A 23,122-nucleotide genomic window follows, 5' to 3' on the forward strand; every position below is an offset into this window, starting at 1 on the left:
CTGATCTGTACAGAGCAATATTGGTCAGTAATCTAGTAGCTGGGGTGAGGCCAACCTTTCATATACCCGGTCTAGTTCAATAATTGAACAAAATCTTGATTGTGTTAGCATGGAAGAGGAATATGGAAGTAGTCAAGGTCTGCCACATAATGTTTTTACTTCTGATGTTATTTTATTAGTTTGTCCTTAGTCTACTGATGTATAGAAACAAAGGTATTTTCCTTGCTAGTGTTGTTACGTGATAAATTACGTACAGATAATAAAGAAGGAACCCTGAATACCATGAAAGACATTAAGGTTAACATGAATATCAATGTATGAAAATTGTGTAATTTCCTAATTACAGTATTAGTGGCTTCTAAGTGAGTGATAGTCAATTTTCTTTCCTTTAACATACTGTGTATCTTTGTTTCCTTTCAAGGGCTCTCAAAAAATTTCCCAAACAGAGTCTATATAATTAAAAAATTTTTAAAGACAGAGCTTATATTTAGGACAGGGGAAAACATCTTGAGAGCTAAGATATAATATATGATATTGTACAATTCTAAAAGTTGAGAATCTTTTACTTAAATTTGATCATGAAGTAGTTTCTTCCTTTCCCCTGTTAGAATATAGTTCATATTCTTGACTGACACCGAACTAAAGCAGTGTATTTCTCTGAATATCTACATTGCATGTTTTGTATGGGGAAATTCTGCTGCCAACCTTTGAGGTCTTTTCTCTTTTTATTCAATAAATCTTTGAATTTTTACTAATTTATTTCTCCTACTACATCACTTCTGTGACTAGCAATACACATTTTCAGTATGGCTGGTCAGAGGTAGGGGGCTGGAGTCTGGTGATGCAACAAACTGAAACTGCTTAAACAGTAGCAAAACGTTGTTAACTATCCAGTTGTTCTGCCTTTTAATACAAAATGAATAACTGGCAAAAATAAATATTTTCAGCCAAATTCATTGATATAGTCATATACCTTTGAATATATTTCTTGGGAAACAAAATACTAGATTAATACACACACATAATAACCATGTAAAGGTGCTAAATTCTTGGTAATATAAAATGTCAATTTTAAATTATATTATTTTCTGAGAACTCCATTTTAAATTTGCCTAGCTCTTCATTTTTTGTCACTTAAAAAATGTTATTATAAACTGTCTAAATTTCTTATTCTTAAGCCAAGGAATTGTTCATTTGCATTTTGTTTTTCTGTTATTTTAGCCATTCAACAAAGTCTGTAATGGATTTTGTCAATAGCAATGAAAACATTATTTTTGTACATAACACAATTCACCTCATTTCCCAAATGGTAGACAACATCATCATTGCTTGTGGAGGAATTTTACCTTTGCTCTCTGCTGCTACATCACCAAGTGTAAGTACTTTGCCTCCATCTAGTGGTATATTGTATAATTACTTGACTAGAGCATGTCAGTGGTGTTCCATACTGTACACAGGTTTATAAGGCCTAGGACTCATAAAAAAAGGTATCTAAAAACTTAGGCTCTAAGTTTATAGGTGATTTTAACAAAATATGTTCATCTAAGGGAACTTGTAACTATATGAAGTTATATTTATCCATTCATATTAATGTTTGTCAGTTTTGGGTTCCAGCTATATGTGTTTATGAAAATATTTCTCTGGTAATTCTAATAAATACTTCTTATAAATAGTCATAACTAGAGATTATTAACTTTATTTTGTGTATGTTGTTTATCCCTTCAAATATAATATTATAATAAACTGTTAAAATCCTCGTTCTGTAAATCTTGATGTTCTAAATAGAAGTATATACTTAATCATGAATATAAATGTAGAAAAAAATTATTATAAATGCAATCTCATATAATTTATTTGACGTATTATTTCTAAACTACATCTAGGATGTTTACCTTCCTGCTCTCTGAGATTTGATCTTAAGCAATTTGTTTCAAAGAGAACCAAATTAATAATTTCTAAGAGTGTTTCTTATTTAAAACTAGGCACCTAGATAGGAAAATTACAAAACATGCTGTTTTTATGCTATCTTAAAAATTTCATAATCATTGAAATCCTCAGAAAACTTTATGTTCTCACATGGCCTTTAATAGCATTTTTATCTGACTTTATTTGCTGGTTCAACATTTATTTAAAAAAATATAGTTTGTCTCTATATAAAATATTGAAATGTGTTAATATCATAAGGTTGAAAGTCAATCAGTGTTAATTATGTCATTTATAATATAGTAGGTAAATGCAAACTTTATATTTAGTTAACATTTTAAAAAGTATCTCTGATCCATATAAAAAAATTTTGGCACCATAGCTGTCTACTGAAATGAGAAAGAATAGAGAATTATGCTTCCCATATTACCTGTGTTCTTGCTATCATATTGGAAACTGATCTCTAAGCCCAAGAAGTATACTTTTTTCCAAAGAGAGACCTGTTTTGTTAAGATGTCTTTTACTAGCCCTGGCCAGGTAGCTCAGTTGATTAGAGCATCATCCCTTATACACCAAGATTGTGGGTTTGATCCTTGGTCAGGGCACATAAAGTATCAACCAATGCATTTATAAATAAGTGGAACAACAAATCATTATTTCTCTCTCTCTGTCTCTCCCTCCCACCATCGCCCCCCTCTCAAATGAATAAATTTTTTAAAAAGAGGGTGAGCTAGTTTCTTTCTTTTTTTTAAAGATGTCTTTTACTTGGTAAGGCAGTGTTTCCAAATTGATCTCTGGCTTTATTTCATCATTAACACACTTCTTCTACATGACTCTTTTGCTCACTACACTTTTGTCATTGCTACCACTCCTAAAGCAACCTTGAACTTAATATTAGCAGCAGAAGATTGTACTCTCAAATCCCCATTCTCTCACAGGTACATATACTTCAATTTCATCCATGAATTTACTCAAGAAGTCTAGAAAACATGGAGGCTAGTTCAGGTGGATGTGCAGCAGAACATATCATCATTAGGACTTCAATGGAATTAGTAGCTAACCAAGGAAATAGAGCCAGGAAAAAAATCGTTGAGTGCAGGTATCCTGTGAGATTAATGTACTATACCTTCTTTTAATCTGGTTCTCTCTGGAGATATATATCAAATACCAGTAAATTGACAATTGTGTATGATTTTAAAAAAAGCATTGTAATACTGAGGCAGGGAGAATTGTTTTTCTTTTGTCTTTTATACACTAAAAACTGAATAAATCAATGTTTTCCTTCTGGCATTTTTTTTCATCCTATAAATTTTGTTTTATGTCTTATAAATTATCATTTATTATCAATACATTTTAAAAGTTTGTATTGAAATTCATTTTTAAATATATCATTTTAAAATTTCTGCAGAACAAAAAAAAATTGGCTTTATATAAAGTTAACAGTTGGTGCTAAAATTTTCATAGGTTTCAGATATTCACATTACTATATAGTCTTCCAGATTTTAAAGCTAAAAACGTAACTATCAAGATAGGGAAATATTAAATTAATGGACTATAAAGTATATAATATTTCACTACCCAAATTTGCTTATTTTTATTTTATAATGAATGTACAGTAAAGATACTGACATTTTGAGGTTTGATTTTCAAACATATTACCCGTGCAATTTTGACTAGTATAGTTTTGAGTTTGGAATTACTTAAAGCCTAAACTGTTTTCAAAAGACTTGGAAGTTCATTCAGTAGTAGAAACTTTTCTTCTTTGTCTCTCTATATTTTTGTTATTTTGGTCCATTAACTGATTTTACCTACACCTGGTTATATACCAATTTTATGTTCTTTGAATAAATTGTGTCCCTAAAAGAAACAGCTAGAATCATTTCTCCCACTTTATACTAGTGGAACTGTATTTGGTCAATGTCATCCATGAAATTGACCAAATGCAGTTTGGTCAATGACTGCTGAGTATTGTTTTCTATTCCTTGACTGTATAATATTCTTGCTAAAAATTATAATGTAGTAGCGGGGGAAAGTTAGAAAGGAGGATATTGAATAAAGAAGGAATTAGAACTAAAATATGGAACTTTTTTAACTTAGTTTTAAAATGTAAAAAGCCAAGTGACATATTTGGAAGGAATAAGTGAAAAAGGAATCATTGACAACATCAGATTACCAAAGAGAAACATTATCATGTAGATGCCATTAAAATTTTAAAAGAGAAATAAGAAATATTTGAAACTAATGCTTGAGTGATCTGATAACTTTGTTTAGGTTTATGGAGTTTTTCAAAATATTCATGCATTTTATGTGGATATGCATTTAATGAAAAATTATGAGAAATTATGATATGGCAGTGGTTGGCAAACTTTTTCTATATGAATCAGATAGTAAATATTTTCAGTCTTGTGGGCTGTATGGTCTCTATCCCATGTACTCAACTATGATTTTGCAGCCATAGACAGTTACATAAAGGATTTGGATATATGTGTGTCTCAATAAAACTTTATTTATAAAAACAGCTAGTGGGGCAGATTTGACTTGTGGGTTATAGTTTGCATCATTTCTTCAAGTAAATACAAATATCATAATAAATGTTTTAGTGTGAAAACTTTATTACTTATTACAGAAACTTAGTGTGAAATTTTAATAGAGCTTAACATTTATTACAGTTTAATTTTTTAAAAGCAATTTCTGAGTATTACAGGCATTATGTTCCACTAGGAGAGATGTAACTTTTGTCAGCCATCCTACTTTTCTTTAGCATTTGACATGTCTAATGTTGAGATTATTTTTAACTAGGAGAGTATAAGTAGAATGCTAAGAATTCTGCATAGTTGTCTATTTTAAAAAATGACTCAAAGCTCAGCACAGAAATATGTCTTTCCCATATAATTTACTTCTTATTATAAAAAACAAACTTGTTTCCTGTTATCAGTAAGATTGAGACATGATCTTTTGACGTTATGCTTTAATATAAGGTATATGAGTTTTAGCATAAATCTTATATTTTAACTTGGGTTCTACCACTTCCTGGATATGACCTTAACTGCAACTTTGTCATTTATTAAAAGGTGTTCATTTTACTGAGCCCATAGGGAGTTTGTTGAAAATTGTTAGGTATATATGTAAAGTGCTCTAGAGAAGCTCTTATTGAATGTTTCCTTCATTTAGTTCCTTTTGGAACTATTTATTCAGAATTGTATCATGATAGAATAATCTTCCCATTTATAAACTAAAGCTGTCATACTAAAAATTCTGAAGTTTAAAAGAAGATATTTGACACAAATTTAGTTATTATGGGTTTTGATGGCAAAATACTAAAATGATATAATATTTTTGCCTGTTGTTTCCATGGGATTGGCATAGTGCTTGTCTATTTTCTGCCCTGGGACCTTATATGAATACAACAATCCATACTAAGGATAACATTTGTGTATTGCTGTTGCAGTATCATCATGTATGAAAATTTGAGCTGTTTATATTCATCTTTCTTGTAAGAAAATATCTTAATGGAAACTTCAAGGAAAAAGGAGTATAGTGATAGAATGTTTATATTATAATGAACACCTTGAACTTAATATCCATGGAAGAATAGGAGTTTATTGAGTTTCAATTTTGCCTATATCATTTAAAATCATATGTGGCATAGAAAATAAATTACAAAAATAATTTCAAGTCTTTAATTAAGACCAATGGTTTTAACTTTAGACCTCTTATTATGTATTTTGACCAATCTTTGTTTTCAGGAAGGAACATTATTTTTGTTGATTTTTTTGCAGTTAATGTTTTCAGGATTAGCTATTTGAATCAAACTCTTATTTACTAGTATTTTCTACACATTGTGCAAGTTAGTCATAAATGAAAGGAAGAAATAGGAGGAAAAAATGAAGAAAAATGAGAAACATAGATCAACTGCAAATTGCAAAATGACTTTGTGATTTTAGATTGACCATTTTGGTCAGTCATCCAGAACACTGAATGCTTAGAATTTAATTCAGTTTCATCTATGGTTTATTTTCTCTGTTATAGAAAAATAATTGAGACTGATATTTTTGGCTTTCCTAATAGTTTCAAAGTCATAAGAAAGAAGAACAACTTTTTCTGTTAAAAAATGATGACAAAATCTTAATATTGGTAATGTTTTCTTACCATTATCAGAATATTTAGTTAATAGATTTGAAAATATTATTGTTTGTTTTATCTCATAACACTGATTATTCTTTAGTATTCTCAGGAAGATTTTGTATGTTCTCCTATACAATGCACCATGTAAATAGTGTATTTTGAAATTTATGCTCACATATATTTGATCAGAAAATAGGAACAGTTGATGACTTTTACTGTAAACAATTCTACTCAAAATTTTCAATATATTAAATATAATTCTTATAAGATTCTGAAGCTAAAATATCTATCTATTTAGGTTAGTTCATATGCAGACTCCATTTAGTACCAGGTATATCAATAAATTCTTTCCTAGCAAGGGAAAGTGGTCTTTAAGTTATAATCACTGAAATATGTTATCTTTTATTAACTTCTGGGGGATTGGATCTATAGGAGGGGCTCCAAATTATAACATAATTTTTAAAAGAAAATTCTAGAAGTATGGTATAAATAGTTTATTTTCCTAAGTCATTTCTGCCTAAAGAAGTACAGGCTTTTACAGAAACATTATACTAGTTTATTTACTAAATGTTTCCTTAGCCATCTGCTAGAAGAAAGATACTTAATTTACAAAATAGGATATGCATAATTTCTAATACATAACTTACATTTATAGACATGTTATTTGGGCAGAGTTATTCTAATAAAAAAATAAACAACTCTAAATATTTGACATTTGATTTCAGTCATTTTAATTTATAAAATGAATACCTCTTCTGAGATTTTGGCTTTTAATAAAATACTCAAATATAATTTTAAAATATATTATTTTGTGTTTCAATTTTATATTGTATTTTTATTTAATTTTAATAATTTTCTTTTCTTGTACTTTTTTGGTCTGTTGTCTGTTTTGTCTAATGCATGTCCAGGGTTCTAAGGTTAGTATTAACTTCAGTAATTTTCAGGTGTTTGGTTTTAAATTTTATTTTTACTTATTTATGAATTTTTTGACTTGGTTATATTTTGCGTTTCCATACCATCTTTAACATTAGGCATGCCTTCAGCATATTTAAAAAATTCACTGAATATTCTTAGTTTATTGACAAATTACTGTTTTATTATACAATTAACTTTAGAGTATCGTAATGTAATGAAAACAATGTTTCAGTCATATGTACAATCAGATGTTAGATGGTTCCAATGAAAGGAAATTGGATAGAATATATTATTTTAAGATTAGTAGCAATCATATGTGAATGCTCTTTATTTTTAAACCTGATATGATTTTCATATAACATTTCATTAAAATTGTAAATTTTTATGTGTAATGTAATAAGAACTCCTTTTTAAGTTATGGTTTGTATTAAAATGAGTACTTTTTATTTAAAAATGTGTTTAGTCAAAGATAACAATTTGGAAAATTATATGGATGCTAATAATTTTGTTTATAATTTCTATTTATCATTCACTCATTTAAAAATGAAAGCCCTAGCAGGTCTGGCTCAGTGCATGGAGCACCAGCCGGTGTACTGAAGTGTCCCTGGTTTGATTCCTGTCAAGGGCAAGTGCATCAGTTGCAGGCTCAATCCCGGGCCTCAAGTAGGGGTGCTTGTGGGAAGCAACCAATCAATGTGTCCCTCTCACATTATGTTTCTCTGATTCTCTCCCATCCTTCCACTCTCTCTAAAAATTAATGGAAAAATATCCTTGGGTGAGGATGAACAAAATACAAAAATGAAAGCATATTTTGAAGGTTAAGTCTTGTAGACCCCAAAAGATTCAAAAATATGACATTGACTAACGAAGTGAGTTAGACTTCTAATAATTTCAGAAGTTCCAAATGATGAAGAAGTTATTTGAGAACATATCTATAGATATCCTAAAATTCTAATATCTTGGGCCCTGTCTAGGTTGCTCAGTTGGTTAGAGCCGTGGTCAGCAAACTGCGGCTCGCGAGCCACATGCAGCTCTTTGGCCCCTTGAGTGTGGCTCTTCCACAAAATACCACGGCCTGGGCAAGTCTATTTTGAAGAAGTGGCGTTAGAAGAAGTTTAAGTTTAAAAAATTTGGCTCTCAAAAGAAATTTCAGTCGTCGTACTGTTGATATTTGGCTCTGTTGACTAATGAGTTTGCCGACCACTGGGTTAGAGCATCATTCCAATATACCAATGTTTTGGGTTCAATCCCTGTTCAGGACACACGCAAGAATCAACCAATGAGCCCTAGCCGATTTTGCTCAGTGGATAGAGCATCAGCCTGTGGACTGGAGGGTCCTGGATTCGATTTTGGTCAAGGGCATATGGCTGGGTTGCAGGCTCTATTACTGCTAGGGGGTGTGCAAGAGGCAGCTGATCAGTGATTCTCTCTCATCATTGATGTTTCTCTCTCTCCCTCTCCCTTCCTCTCTGATTTCAATAAGAATATATTTTTTTTCAAAAGAATCAACCAATGAATGCATAAATAAGTGGAACAACAAATTGATGTTTCTTCTCTCAAAAAATCAGTAAATACAAAATAAAATTTTAATATCTTGAAAAATTATTTTGAATGTTTAAAAGATCTAAGCATTGACCAGATCTTCCATTCTATTATAAAATTATGTTGATAACTGTGACTTAAAAGAGATTTTATATCAAATGAATGTCTTTGCTTTTCATGTAATCTATTGGTGGTGTGCCCACAGATTTTTAATACATGCTATAACATGATACTGAATATCAATGAAGTGCTAGGAAATAAAGAATTTGAATTTTGAAAATCCAATTATTTATTTAATTCATAAATACTAAATTGGCATAATGTTGTCAATCGACATTAAAAGCAAATTTTTGAATATTTTCAAGATCATTTTAGAAAGACTGATTTTGCCACTATTTTGATGTTATGTGGAAGGAAGAAAGGTTGTTAATTCTCCATTTAGAATCAAGTTATAAAGTACTTGCAGTAGTCACTTTCATTTTTATTACCCATCTTGTACACAAGAAGTTTTTAAAAGTTGCCTTTAAAAAAGTCATTATTTTCTGATGACATTTCCATGTTAATATGAGCAAGAATATGTTTAAATAGAATGATGGATATAAGCAATGTCAAAATGAAACAATAATTTGGAGCATGTACCTATAATATATGCTTACCTTGTAGTTCAATTTATCATTTGAAGAGCTAAACTTAATCAATATGGCTAGTATGTCTATTTTCAGAAATTTTAAAGAGTAATATTTTTATTTATAAAGCATTCTTTACTTTACTCTACTCTTTGAGACATTGAGAAAATGAGGCCTTGTCAATGAGGCCTAGTCATAATGAACCAAAATAACTAAAATGTTATGTGATAAACAATGAAAAGTAAAATAAGAAATGTTGCTATTGCTTATAAAATCCAGTTATACATCTTAAGAAACAAAATACTTTGTAACATTTCCCTTAAAAGCTGGAAATTATATTTTATTATTGACAATATTTAGTGAAAGTGTAGCTTCTACTGATTCTTCTTATTACTAGTGTTTATATCTGTAGAATAATTAATGATCTTCTTGATTATTTTTACCTTAGATTTTTACTGTATATTTGAGATACCTAGTGGTTTTAGACTGTTTTGAAATGGATAAGAAATTGTTATACATTCTAATTGGACACTTGTCTCATTTTGATGCCAAACTAGAGTGCCATATATTTTCCCTAGTAGTCATTATACATTTACAAGAAAGAAAAAGCAACACATTTTTTTTATAAACAAGAGAGGAATTTAGAAAAGAAATATTTTTTAAAAGTAGTATAAATATATGTGCTATTATTTCCAAATATCTTTGCAAAATGATCTTCAGTTTGGAATGTATTTTTTATAAGTAATGACATTTAAATCTAACATTGATTTTAAAAATAGACTTTTCCTTTATTCAAGAATAATTCATAGGTAACTAAATAAATTCAATAACCAGCTCTTATATATATCAAATTAGATTATAATTTGCAATCTATAATTTATTTTGTTTACAAAATATACTAAACTACTCTTCACTTGTAATATGTATGTACATGTATTATACTTGTAAATTTTAACAAGTCTTAAATCTTCTTTTTTAAAGACGGAATTGGAAAACATTGAAGTGACACAAGGCATGTCAGCTGAGACAGCAGTAACTTTCCTCAGCCGATTGATGGCTATGGTTGATGTACTTGTATTTGCCAGCTCTCTAAATTTTAGTGAGATTGAAGCTGAAAAAAACATGTCTTCTGGAGGTTTAATGCGACAGTGCCTAAGGTTAGGTAAGTCTTAAGAATAAAGGTGTCCATTATATTATCTACAGAGTAGTTATTTGACATTCTGTGGTATATAAAGTACTGATTATACAAGTTGATGATTATATAATGTAGAAATTATTATAATAAATTATAGAAAATTATAACATCTTCACATTGGAGATTTATAGAATTGATCATCTTGAATGGATTATAATTTGAAATAGAATTAAATGTATTTTGACTTATTTAAAATTTAATAGGACTGTAACATTTTTAATTGAACTGATTTTAATGTATATTAATTTATTAATTCTTTTCTGGTAGACTAATACAGAGGGTAGTTGCTCTGGGATCACACACATATCAGAAAAATCAGGACATACTTTTATACACAAAATGCTGAAGAATAAATTGACTATGCCAGTCTCACTGTGTCTCTCAGACTTAACTGTTTATCAATAAACATTACTGTACCTCTGCAGTTCACCTTCTATCTTGTGTTGCAAAGAAACTAAGCACTAATATAATATTGTACATCAACTACAATTGAAAAATAAAAAATTTAAAAAATCTATAGATATTTGGAGAATGAAAAATAAAACAGGATGCCATATGGCTACTTCCAAATACTTTTTTAAAAAGAAAGAAAAGAAAACTTAACACTGACAACTCTTAGTAAATTTAGACCAGCTCAAGGCAGGAACCATCTTTACCTCTCTTACCTGTCTTAAAGGGGAAATTTATTTATACTCTTTAAACTTTACAAAAAAACAGAGAGCTACTATTTATATACTTGCCTTACATCATGAGTAAGATGTAAGAAACCAAGACATTAGATAGGTGGAAATTCCTAATGTGTACTCTTTTTACCCATAATTAAAAAAAAAAAAAAAAACTTACATAAAAAGCTATAGGTGTATAATTTCAGGGGAGAAGTTTCTGACCTAAGAAAGGCATTAGAACTGCTTTAAGAATGATATGTTAATTAATATGATTGTGATTGTCATTTCACAATGTATTTATATGTCAAGTATACTATACTTGACATATCCTATATAATAAAAGCATAATATGCTAAATGTCCAGTCATCCTGTCGGCTGTTCAGCCAATCAAAGCATAATATGCTAAAGATATGCTAAGGGCACTCAACTATTTGCTATGATATGCACTCACCTCCAGGGGGCAGACGCTCCAACTGGTAGGTTAGCTTGCTGCTGGGGTACGGCTGATCGGACAGAACTAGATGGGCCAGACACACCCTGGAGCCTCCTGCAGCCCCTCCTCAGTGGCCAACCCACCGCGTCCCTAAACTGTCAGTCAGACATCCCCTGAGGGCTCCCAGACTGTGAGAGGGCGCAGGCCAGGTTGAAGGAACCCCCCCAAGTGCATGAATTTTGTGCACTGGGCCTCTAGTAAATACATAAAAAAATTTATAAGTACATACAATTTTATTTCTCAACAAGAGGCCTGCTGCACACATTCGTGCATGGGTGGAGTCTACTGGCCCACCTCGATGGGGACCATTGTGCCCGGCCAGCAGGGAGTAAGAGACACAGGAGGTTGGCCGGCCCTGCCCTCGATGGGGACAGCCGGGGGAGTTTGGCTGGCAAGGCCCGTCCCCAGTCGGTGTGGGGGCAATCGGAGGCAGGGCTGGCTGGGGGAGGGGCCACAGGTGTACATCCCACCCGGTCCCCTGAGACCAGGAACTGCACAGGCGCCCCCAGAGCACCAGCGTGGCACATTCTTTTGCACGCTGTCACTTTCCTCCATGAGCTTCAGGGCCGCAGGAGGTGCGGTGCTTTCTGGGAGTTGTAGTGTGCTTCCTCAACAAAGGGCCCTCCTGTAGACTGGGCTCTGGGTTTCCAAGAATTACGCCTCCTGGCATACCCCACACGAGGGCACCAAAAGTGTGCCCAGGTCGGCCTTATCCGGCAGCGCAGGGTGGAGGACCTGGGAAGCCGGCTGCTGCGGGAGGAGGGCATGTGCTTGCGTGTGGGGCAAGACTGTCCTGTTCATCCCAATCATTGCAAACAGGCAGAGGCAGGGCGGGGTGAGGATGGGGCGCCTGAGGCTGGCCAGGGGTGCAGCGCAGGAGGAGGCTTTGGTGGCTGCGGCGGCAGTGTGAGCGCGAGGAGGCGGTGGCTGCGGCGCGGGTGGGTGGCCGTGCGGTGGTAAGCACAGGTTAGTGAGGGGCAGCGGTGACATGCAGGGGTCACAGTGCGCCCCCTCGCATGCCCGGGAGCCCTCTCCTCACTTGCCTCGCAGTAGTGTCTGTCAGGCAGCCTGCGGGGCTGGGCTAAAGTTGGGGTTGGGAGGTATGGCTGCCCCTAGTGCGGGTTCTTCCAGGAAGGCTTTACCTCAGTTCTTGCCCTCTTTGCTGTGTGTTCCTCCCACTTCCCAGGAAGGCCTCCCTCGTGGCAGCCGCATTTGTAATTTAGTGCTCTCGAGGTCTAGAGAAACACAGCCAGGAACTGAGCCCCTCCCCCCTGGGGCTCCAGGCCTCAGGGCAGCTCTTGGGCACCTTAAAACAGGAGAGAAGGGTGGGAGGGTCCAGTCGGGGGGAAGGGGCTGAAGGAGTTTGGGGGGGCAGATCGGGCCGGTTGGCTGCCACAGTGCATGTCATAGTGACTGGTCACTCCAGTCATTCTGGTCGTTCCGCCATTCGGTAACTGGGCTTTTATATATCTATCTACATAACACCCTAATAGACGGGACTGCGGAACAACCAAACAACCGGTTGCTATGACATGCGCTGACCACCAGGGGGCATGCACGAAACATGGTAGGTGTCGGCAGCAGGTGGCAGAGCACAGAACATGGCGGACGTCGGCCGCAGTGGGATGGTGGAGCAGGTGAGTGGGGGTGCCAGACCAAGGCGGGCGCCGGTTGCTGTCTTCGGGGGAGCCTCTGATGGTTACTGAAAATTCTTTGCTCCCATGTGTCGTGGTCCCGCCCGGTGCTCGCACCTGCTGCCGGTGTGCTGGTCCTGCTCGCACCTGGCGCCGGCCCCAAACGCTCAACGCTGTCAGCGGGTGCGAGTGGCAGGTGCCGGCCCCAATCGCCCCTCAGGGCTTCTTTACCTCCCCCAGTTCCTGAGAGGTGATCAGGGCCGGCAGCTGCCTCTCTCACCCGCTGCCAGTGCTAGAGGCACTGCTCGCACCCACTTCAAGCGCTGGCACCAGTCTCAGTCGCTCAGCGCCATCAGTGGGTGTGAGCAGAAGCTGCCGGCCACAATCACCCCTGAGGGCTTCTCCACCTCCCCATGCTCCTGAGGGGTGATCGGGGCAGCAGCTGCTGCTCACACCTGCTGACGGCACTGGCCCCATCTGCACCTGCTGCCGGCACTGGCCCCAATAGCTCTGTGCTGTCACCGGATGCAAGCGGGGCTGGTGCTGTCAGTGCATGGGAGCGGCAGTAGTGGGGCTGCCAGCACACAAGGGACTGGGGGCTGTGGCGGGAGGGACTGGGCAGGGGCACGGAGGATGGGCCGAGACCCGCCCCTGTGCCCACAGCAGCCTCGTGGCCCACAGTTCCTTTCAAGGTGCACAAATTCGTGCATTGGGCCCCTAGTATAGATTATAATTGAATTAAAATAGTATGACGGAATGAAACCTACTTTTTGTTTTGTATTTTTTTAAAGATGTACATGCTGAGAGGAGTCATTTCATGCCTCTTGTAATTAGACAGAGATTGAACACACACAGAGAAATTTCTCTTAACAGTGAGAAGAGTGAGTTAATTTACTGTAGGCCATCATGGACATTGCCACTCATATTTAACAGTAGCTGATAGATTGAACATTATGAGAAAGATAAATATTTTTAAATGCCTCAGTATCTTCAAACCAGCACTTATTTGGTTATTTTGAGTTTTTATTTCTAATATATTCCAAGGCTTTACTACTGATTTAATTTTTATCCTAATAATTCCTAGCAGATTTATTTCCTTGGAATGTTTTATAAGTGAATAATAATAAAGCAAACAATTATGTATCTATGTCTGTTTACTGTTCTAAGCACTTTACATATATTAATTCAATTAATCCTTACAAGGATTCTCTAAAGAAGTATGTTTATACTCATTTTGTATATGAGGAAACTAAGGCACAGATAGTTTAAGCAGCTGGCCCAAGATCACATAGATCAGAAGTGGCAGAGCCAGGATTTAAGTTCCTGTGATCTGATTCCAAAATCGGTACTGTTTATTGCTGTACTTTACTGTTTCTTAAAATCTATATATATAAAAGCCTAAGCGACTGTTACAACCGGTCGACCGAATGACCAGTCAACCGGTCGCTATGACGCGCACTGACTACCAGGGGGCAGACAACTCAATGCAGGAGCTGCCCCCTGGTGGTCAGTGCGCTCCAACAGCCAACCTCCCGAGGATGGACAACCTCCCGTGGTCCCTCCCCCCAGCTGGCCAACCTCCCAACCCCGATTGGCCCAATAGGGACTGGGTAAGACGGGCCCCGATCGGCCCTGATCACTGACCAGGCCAAGGGACCCACCCATGCACGAATTCGTGCACCGGGCCTCTAGTAAGTAAATAAAAAGTTTCTTCTTATTGAATGCTTATTGACAAAGGCCATAGACTTTCCTACCTTGAGGAAAGATGGTTGTTGGGATTTGTGATAGTCGCTAAGGTAGTCAAATTATGGGAAGACGTCTTATGCAAAAGAACTTACCAAATATGAATATTAATTTTATAAAAACATTTTAGTGATTCATAAAATTCAGGATTTTGAGTGATGGAGGGGATAGACAAACTATGGAAGAGTATATTGGGAACTTCAAAAGCCCTGGTAATATTCTGTTTTTTTTAGCTAGTACATGAGTATTTTGATTAAATTTTGTAACTACACCTATGTTTCATATGTACTTTTCATCACTATCCTATATAATAAAGAGCTAATATGCTAATTAGACTGAACAGCAGAACAGCGATCTGGAAGACCTTCTGGACAACCGTCCAGGAGCCAGGGCTGCGAGGGCTGAGGCAGCAGGGCTGCCAAGGCTGAGCCCCTTTCATGAATTTTGTGCATCAGGCCTCTAGCTACTATAAATGTTAAAGATGACCTATCCTGCTCCCACCAATGTTAAAGATGTATGTGTCTCTCTGTTTTGCTTCTTATCCAATCCTAGAGATTTCCCAGGTTTGCTTTCTTCGGCACCCTTAATCTACAACCAAAGGATTTCACGTAACCCTCCTTATGACTTTTCCTTTCATTCTAATCCTATATAATAAAAGCCTAATATGCTAAGTGTCTGGTCGTCCGGTCATCCGTTTAACCAATGAAAGCATAATATGCTAATGATATGCTAAGGCCGCTCAACCGTTTGCTATGACATGCCCTGACCAGCAGGGGGCAGAAAGTCGACCAGTCAATCAGTTGCTATGATATGCACTAACCACCAGGGGGCTGACGCTCGAAGCAGGAGCTGCCCCCTGGTGGTCAGTGTGCTCCCACAGGGGGAGCGCTGCTCAGCCAGAAGCCAGGCTCATACCTGGTGAGCACAGCGGTGGTGGTGGGAGCCTCTCCTGCCTCTGCGGCAGTGCTAAGGATGTCCAACTGATGTCCAGGGGGAGCGGGCCTAAGCTGTCAGTCGGACATCCCCCAATTGCTCCTGGACTGCAAGAGGGCACAGACTGGGCTGAGGGACTCCCCCTCCCCACCACCAGTGCACAAATTTTGTGTACCAGGCCTCTAGTATTTTATAATTATCAAACATATTTACTGATCTCGTTGATTTAAGTATAATAATGGGATGGAGGAAGGGGAAAGAAAGAAAAATAGAACCTAGCAACTTTTATCAACATGTCAAAGTCAACAATTTATATTAATAATAACCTTTTGGTTTTTTTAGTTTGTTGTGTTGCTGTGAGAAACTGTTTAGAATGTCGGCAGAGACAAAGGGACAGAGGGAACAAATCTTCCCATGGAAGCAGTAAACCTCAAGAAGCAACCCAAAGTATGACTGCCATAACAGCTTCAAAGGTAATTCAATATTTTCTATGTTAATGTAACTTACCTTAATTTTTTTTTTTTAACTTTATGAGAACAGAACTACAAAGGGTTTAGTGATCAGATATCACCAGGCTCCAGTGCTGGCTTCTCTCTTCATAATATGGCACCAAGATATTTAACAGCTCTGAGACTTGAATTTTTGTTTTTTACATGAAGATACTAATAATATCTACTTCCTAGGGCTCTTTTAAGGATCATAGCATACATAGATCTGAAAAGTTCTTAGTTATAACTATTTTTAATACATATATTTTATACATAGTTTAATATATATTAAATAATGAATGAATAATATATATTACATGAGTGAATAATGTTCCTTAGGTGATAGACACTCCCATAATGTTCAGTAAAAATACATTGAATGTCCAGGAAATGAATGAACAGTGGAGAGTATTTTGGAACCTGCTATTAATCATTATCCTAAACTAGAAGCCCGTTGCACGAAGTTTCATGCAATAGACCTTCCTTCACCTGGCTGCCGGCACCAGTTTTCCGCCAGCAGCAGTTTTCCTCTGGCCACCCGCTGATCGGAGCGCCTTCCGCCAGCGCTATCGGCCACCCAGAGAGGAACTCCTCACAAGTCCCCGCCCCCCGCTCATCCTGTCAGCCCAATTGGCCACCCCAAGTCCCGCCCACAGCTGCCGCCAGCCCAATTGTGGGCATAGCGGAGTGTTGGTTATTTGCATACTTCCCTTTTATTAGGTAGGATTAGCTTTCTTTATCATATGTTTAAGTGACTCTGCAACTTTTCCCTTTACCCTTGCTTTTACCATTTTAGTCACATTATACACTTCATTCATTTCATCAGAAAAATCTTTTTATTTATTTATTGACTTTTACATGGGTTCCCTTTTCTTGAAGTTTGTATCTGTATTTTTTACCCAACTAAAATCTATTCAACTCTTAGCTATAATTAAGGGCTACTCTGAGGAAAGTGTTTTGAGATACTGTCACTGTCACCCTGGTCTACGGTAGATATTTGTTTGATATATTCCACTAGTAATTAGACGTTTGATATTGGCACATGATTTTTCCCCTCAATAAGTGAAGACATGGAATAGAAGTTTAATTAATTTAAAAAGTTCTATGACTTCAAACTTCTGCAGTTTTTAAACAGAACAACCACATATTTAGTATATCTGTATTGCAGCATCTTTCCTTTTCACTACATTTAGAAAAACATTCGTAGAATAATTAGACTACATATTTTACTGCTCACAAGTCTCCACAGGACACTCCATTGCTTAGAAAATTAAATATAAAAACATTAGCAGTAATGCCTCATGTTATTTTTGTGGGCATAGTAAACTCTAAGTTACTTGAGAGTGTTCCATATCTTGTACATCTTTGTAACTCCAGAGCTTGTATAGCACTGTGAGCACTTTATCAAAAAAGCACAAACTCTAGAATCAGACAGTTCTGAGTTTGTATCCTGGATCTACCACTTAGTGGTTTTTTGAGCCAAGACATATTCCTTAATCTCCTATGCTTCAGTTTTCCAGTCTTTAAAATGGATCAAATCTTAACTTAAAAGGTGTTTGTGTGACTTAAATAAAAAAAACAATAATGTATTAAAATACTTAATTCCTGACATGCAGTGAACATTCAATTAATACTAATACCCTTCCTTTTTCTAGCAGTTAACCACTCATTGAATGAACTCATGAAATGAATAAATAAACTACTATTTTTTAGAGCTTTGATTTTAAAGGTGTCTGTACTCAATTCAGGAGGCAAAGAGAACTTTTCAAGACAGTCAAGCCAAGTATTACTCTGATTGTAGAATATGAACAGAAAAGTCCAAAAAGAAGGAAATTTGTAGTATTTTAGTTGAGGTATTCCATTTCTCTAGCAAGAACCTCGGCAATAAAAAATGGATAATAAGTGATCACTATAGAAATATTAGAGGAAAAGTTGACTTAGTAAGATAACACATTTCAGGACAGAGAATCAATGGATTGGTTGGAGAGTGTTCCTTTTTGACTTCCTGTTATATATCTACCTAATAAAATAGTAACACGCTAATTGACCGTACCTTCGCGATACCCACCAGCCAATCAGGAGTGAGTATGCAAATCAACCCAACAAAGATGGGTTAATTTGCATACGCAAGCATGGAGCACAGGGCAGGACACTTGCGTCATCGCCATGGCGACGACGCAGGCTTTCCACACCACCCCAGCCGCTCCAGGCCTCTGGGCAGCGTGGGAAGGCAGAAAGGTGGCTCCGGGCCAGAGCGAAGGCGGTGCCTGCAGCCAGGAGAACGAAGGCCCATTCTTGCACGAATCTTCATTCGTGCATTGGGCCACTAGTATATATATATTTTTTAAATAAATCTTTATTATTGAAAATATTACATATATCTCCTTCCCCCTCCCCCTGTTGACCCCCTCCAGCCATCCACCCCAGGTCTTCAGCACCCTATTGTTTGTGTCAATGGTTTATGCATGTATGTATACAAGGTCTTTGGTTGATTACCTCCCACCACCCACCCTCCCCTGCCTTCCTTCTGAGATTCTACACTCTGTTCCATGCTTCCATGTCTCTGGTTCCCTGCTTTTATGCATTTTTATGTTCTACTTTAATAAGGAAACACCTTAGTTAATTTGGGTGTGGCACTAACCTGTGTGGATTTGCAGGGGTCTCATTTTTTATACTTTCTAAAAAGGAGTGATGATACAAGCTTTTTTTCTTTTCTTTATTGATTAAGGTATTACATATGCCTTTATAAGGATTAAATTACATTATGGCTATAGAAACATTTTGTAAAATGGTTTATAAATTAAAATGTAATTTCTTCATTTTTGCCATAAATTATGTACTTTTATGCTGTCAATGCCTTATTTTTTTTTTGTCTTGTGATAAATATTGTTAGCCTATTATTTAGATTAAATCACTGAGGTTTATAGAGGTTAAATATCTCACCTAAGGTTATATTGCTGGTTAAGTTTTGGAATTGTAATGTAAACCAAATAACTATCAACCTTTAAATACCATGCTCTTTTTACTGTCCTGTGCTGCAGTGGAAATCATCTTAATTTTTGGAACAAAATATCATAATTGAGGTCTATAGAGAAATAGAAAGATATTTTTAATCATATAACAGCAAGTTATTTTATTTATAGGAATTATATTTTGTACATCACATATATTACCTAGTTTAATTCATGCAATTAAAAATTACTGATTATGGAGGGAGGGAGAGAGGAGAAAGAGAAGGAGAGAGAAAGAGAGAGAGAGAGAGAGAGAGAGAGAAGAGAAAAATATCTACTTGTTGTTCCACTCATGTATGCATTCATTGGTTGCTTCTTATATGTGCCCTGGCCAGGGATTGAACCCCACAACCCTGGGGAATTGAACTTGAAACCTTGGCATATAAGGATGACCCTCTAATCACCTAATTCATGCAATTCTTAACATATTCTGTCCATACAATTCTTAATATGTTGTGTGTGTAAGTGAAAAAGTTCTAGATTGAGTTTCAGGGAACTTGACTCTCTTATTAGTTTGCTATGTGACACATTTCAAATAATTTGTCAATTTTTGTATCTTCAACTATAAAAAGCATTTTGATGGTAATGGTCTTTAATGTCTTTCAGCTTTAATATTAAGGGTATGTTTGTATTTTTTCAGTTTACCTTTTTCTAACTTGTGTAGCTCATGAAATGGTCACACACATAAAATCTCATATAATAATGTAACATAATAATTTCATATAAAAAGTATGATGGTTAAATGAAACCCAGTGACTCAAAGAGATTTATTAACTAGAGGTAGGGATTGAGGCCCAGTAAATTTTAGTAATAAGCCCAAGATCACACAGCAGAGATTTAGAGCCCAGATTTTCTGAAGTTCAAAATCAGTCTTTTTTCTTCCACAATCTTACCCATTTTTCTAAGTCTATCTTGGTAGCTCTGGTAATAAAAAACAAGAGTACTAGGAAAGGAAATCGACAAGATACAGGAGAACAGAAAATGAGTCTTGTAATACAGTATTGTTGTCATTAAATGTTATCCAGTGATGAGTTAAAGAACACGGACAATTTGATGCCTAAATTAGAGAAATTATACTACTATGTAAGTTTATGTATTGTGCTATTATATCTTTACAATTGGGTATCTTTTTTTTAGAATTCATTAGAAAATGTTCCAGGTAACCTTTCTCCTATTAAGGACCCTGATAGACTTCTTCAGGATGTCGATATTAATCGCCTGCGTGCTGTTGTGTTTCGGGATGTGGTAAGTTATGCCTGTTTGATGTCCCAGGGAAAATCTCCCATTATCATTTGTGTAAAATAATTTAAATTTTAAAAGAAATCTAGATATTAAAACTAAAGATCCCAATGTTAGGAATTGTGGGATTTATAACATACTTCTGTTTATAAAACAGTTGAGCCTTAGCTTTCTCTGAAAGCTTATTGATACATTTTTTTAAATTATGTGAAATTTTGATATAAGTTGTATATATATTAATTAACATTGTAATTCAACTTACTTTGAATCACCTACTCTCTTTTAGTATTCCCTGTTCCATGTGTAGGTACTAAATAGTTTGTTATCATCAATATTCCTTGTATGATGGATGAAGGGAATTAATTCATTATGGTATTACTGGCATTACTTTTGAAAGAAGAATCTGCATTTTAAAATATATTTTATCTACATGAAATTGAGTTAGAAGGATAGCTTAGTAAAACTTAAGAAAAAGATAGCTTAAGGAGACAGTTTCATGGAATACTTCAATTACATCATCAATTACTCAAGATAAGCAAAAATAAGATGGGCGTATTTCAGAGCAGATTCAATATGACATCACTGCTTATTATAGTTACTATTTTCCAGCCACTTTGGGTTCTAGTTTTCTTTTCTTTTTCTTTTTATTAATTTTTTTCAATTACAGTTTATAATGAATATTATTTTGTATTAGTTTCAGGTATTTAGCATTATTTTAATTAATGATTTACAAAACATAGAAGAAAGTTTATGTTTTAAATTTACACTTAAGAAATTGGGTGGAGTACTTTAGAATGGCTGAAGTGTAAGTCATATACTATAATACTGGAGGCCCAGTGCACAAAATTCATGCACTGGGAGGATGTCCCTCAGCCCAGCCTGCACCCTCTCCAATCTGGGACTGTTGGCTCCCAACAGCTCGCCTGCCTGCCAGCCTGATCACCCCCTAACCACTCCCCTGCCAGCCTGCTTGACACCTAACTGCTCCCCTGCCAGCCCAATTGCCCCCTAACTGCCCCCCCCTGCAGGCCTGGTCACCCCCAACTGCCCTCCCCTGTTGGCCTAGTCACCCCTAACTGCCCTTCCCTGCTGTCCCGGTCACCCCTAACTGCCCTCCCTTGCCAACCTGGCTGCCCATAAATGCCCTCTCCTGCAGGCCTGGTCCCCCCCCCAACTCTCCTCCCCTGCAGGCCTGGTCACCCCCAACTGCCCTCCTCTGCCGGCCTGGTCACCCCTAACTGCCCTCCCCTGCTGGCCTGATCGCCCACAACTGCCCTCCCCTGCTGGCCATCTTGTGGCGGCCATCTTGTGTCCACATGGGGACGGCCATCTTTGACCACATAGGGGCGGCCATCTTGTGTGTTGGAGTAATGGTCAATTTGCATATTACCTCTTTATTATATAGGATTATATGGTAGTAATATACAGTAGAAAAATAATCTAATATGTATCAGTTCATATAAATCACTGGGAAAATCATATGTATCAGTTCTTATAAATCATATGTATCAGTTGCATATAATATGTATCAGTTCTTATAAATCACTGGGAAAATTATAAATATATCAACACAAAATTAGGCGGTAGACATAAAATATGAGAATTAAGGTAACAAACATATGATAAAAATTTATTGTCACCAGTAGTCAAAAGAATGCAATTTAAAACAAAAGTGAGATATTCTTGCTATTAAATAAACTAAAGTGTAAAACTTTTAATTCCAGCATTGCAAGGGTACATTAAAATATGCCATCATCCTATATAATAATCCTATATAATAAAAGGGTAATATGCAAATTGACTCTAATGGTGGAACGACCAGAACAACCACTCGACTAGTCACTATGAGGTGCATTGACCACCTCTAGGTCCCTGTCCCTGGCCAGCAGGCTCCGATTGTCCGATGGCAAACGAGGAACTTGGGGTGGATGGTGGCGGGGGGCGGGGCCGGCTGCAGGCAGCTGGGGAAGATGGCCCTGATTGCAGACCAGGTATAGGGACCATACCCACACTCGAATTTCTTGCCCCTGGCTTCTAGTATATAGATAAGTATGTGTATATACATACATATCTATCTCACTGGTAGGAATAGAAATTGGATAAAAATTTTGAATAGCTCTTCATCAATATGTGTTAAAATTCTTATAAATATTGATACCCTATGATCCATTGGTCTTGCTCAGAAGTTGTTTAACCTCATGTGCTCATTAAATATTCCTACAGAAAATTTGGCAACATTGTAAATATCTAACAATAGAGTTTCAGCCCAATAAATCATAGTATATTTATTCAAGGGGGAAACTGTGCAGCCGTTAAAATCATACTTTTGAGGGAAATTTAATGACATGGAAAAACACTCATGTGTTTTAAGGGAAAGTTGCAGTAAACAAAAGTAGTTATATTACACAAATATTACATTTGTATGCTGAGTATATGTGCATGCATATCTTTATTTAAAACAAAGACTAGAAAAAACATACCAAAATACTACCAATTCTTATCTCTAGGTAGTTTTCATTTTGTGCTTAATCCTTTTATGTTTTTGTATATTCAAATTTTTAATGATAAGCCCATATTTCTATATAATTA

At 36.2% G+C, this 23,122-nt stretch overlaps 1 protein-coding gene across 4 annotated transcripts in view; it reads left to right on the top strand.

The window, feature by feature from the left end:
- Positions 1 to 23,122, top strand: part of NBEA (neurobeachin) — an 873,840-nt gene that overhangs the window by 281,141 nt on the left and 569,577 nt on the right. For all 4 annotated transcript variants that reach the window (XM_079778900.1, XM_079778901.1, XM_079778902.1 and 1 more), the window contains 4 exons: positions 1,222 to 1,375; positions 10,113 to 10,293; positions 16,138 to 16,268; positions 20,432 to 20,539. In XM_079778900.1, coding sequence (XP_079635026.1) covers positions 1,222 to 1,375; positions 10,113 to 10,293; positions 16,138 to 16,268; positions 20,432 to 20,539 — 574 coding nt within the window. The remainder of the gene's footprint in view (positions 1 to 1,221; positions 1,376 to 10,112; positions 10,294 to 16,137; positions 16,269 to 20,431; positions 20,540 to 23,122) is intronic.

The sequence above is a fragment of the Cnephaeus nilssonii genome (assembly GCF_951640355.1).
Source record: "Cnephaeus nilssonii genome assembly, chromosome: 8".
Classification (NCBI taxonomy): domain Eukaryota; kingdom Metazoa; phylum Chordata; class Mammalia; order Chiroptera; family Vespertilionidae; genus Cnephaeus; species Cnephaeus nilssonii.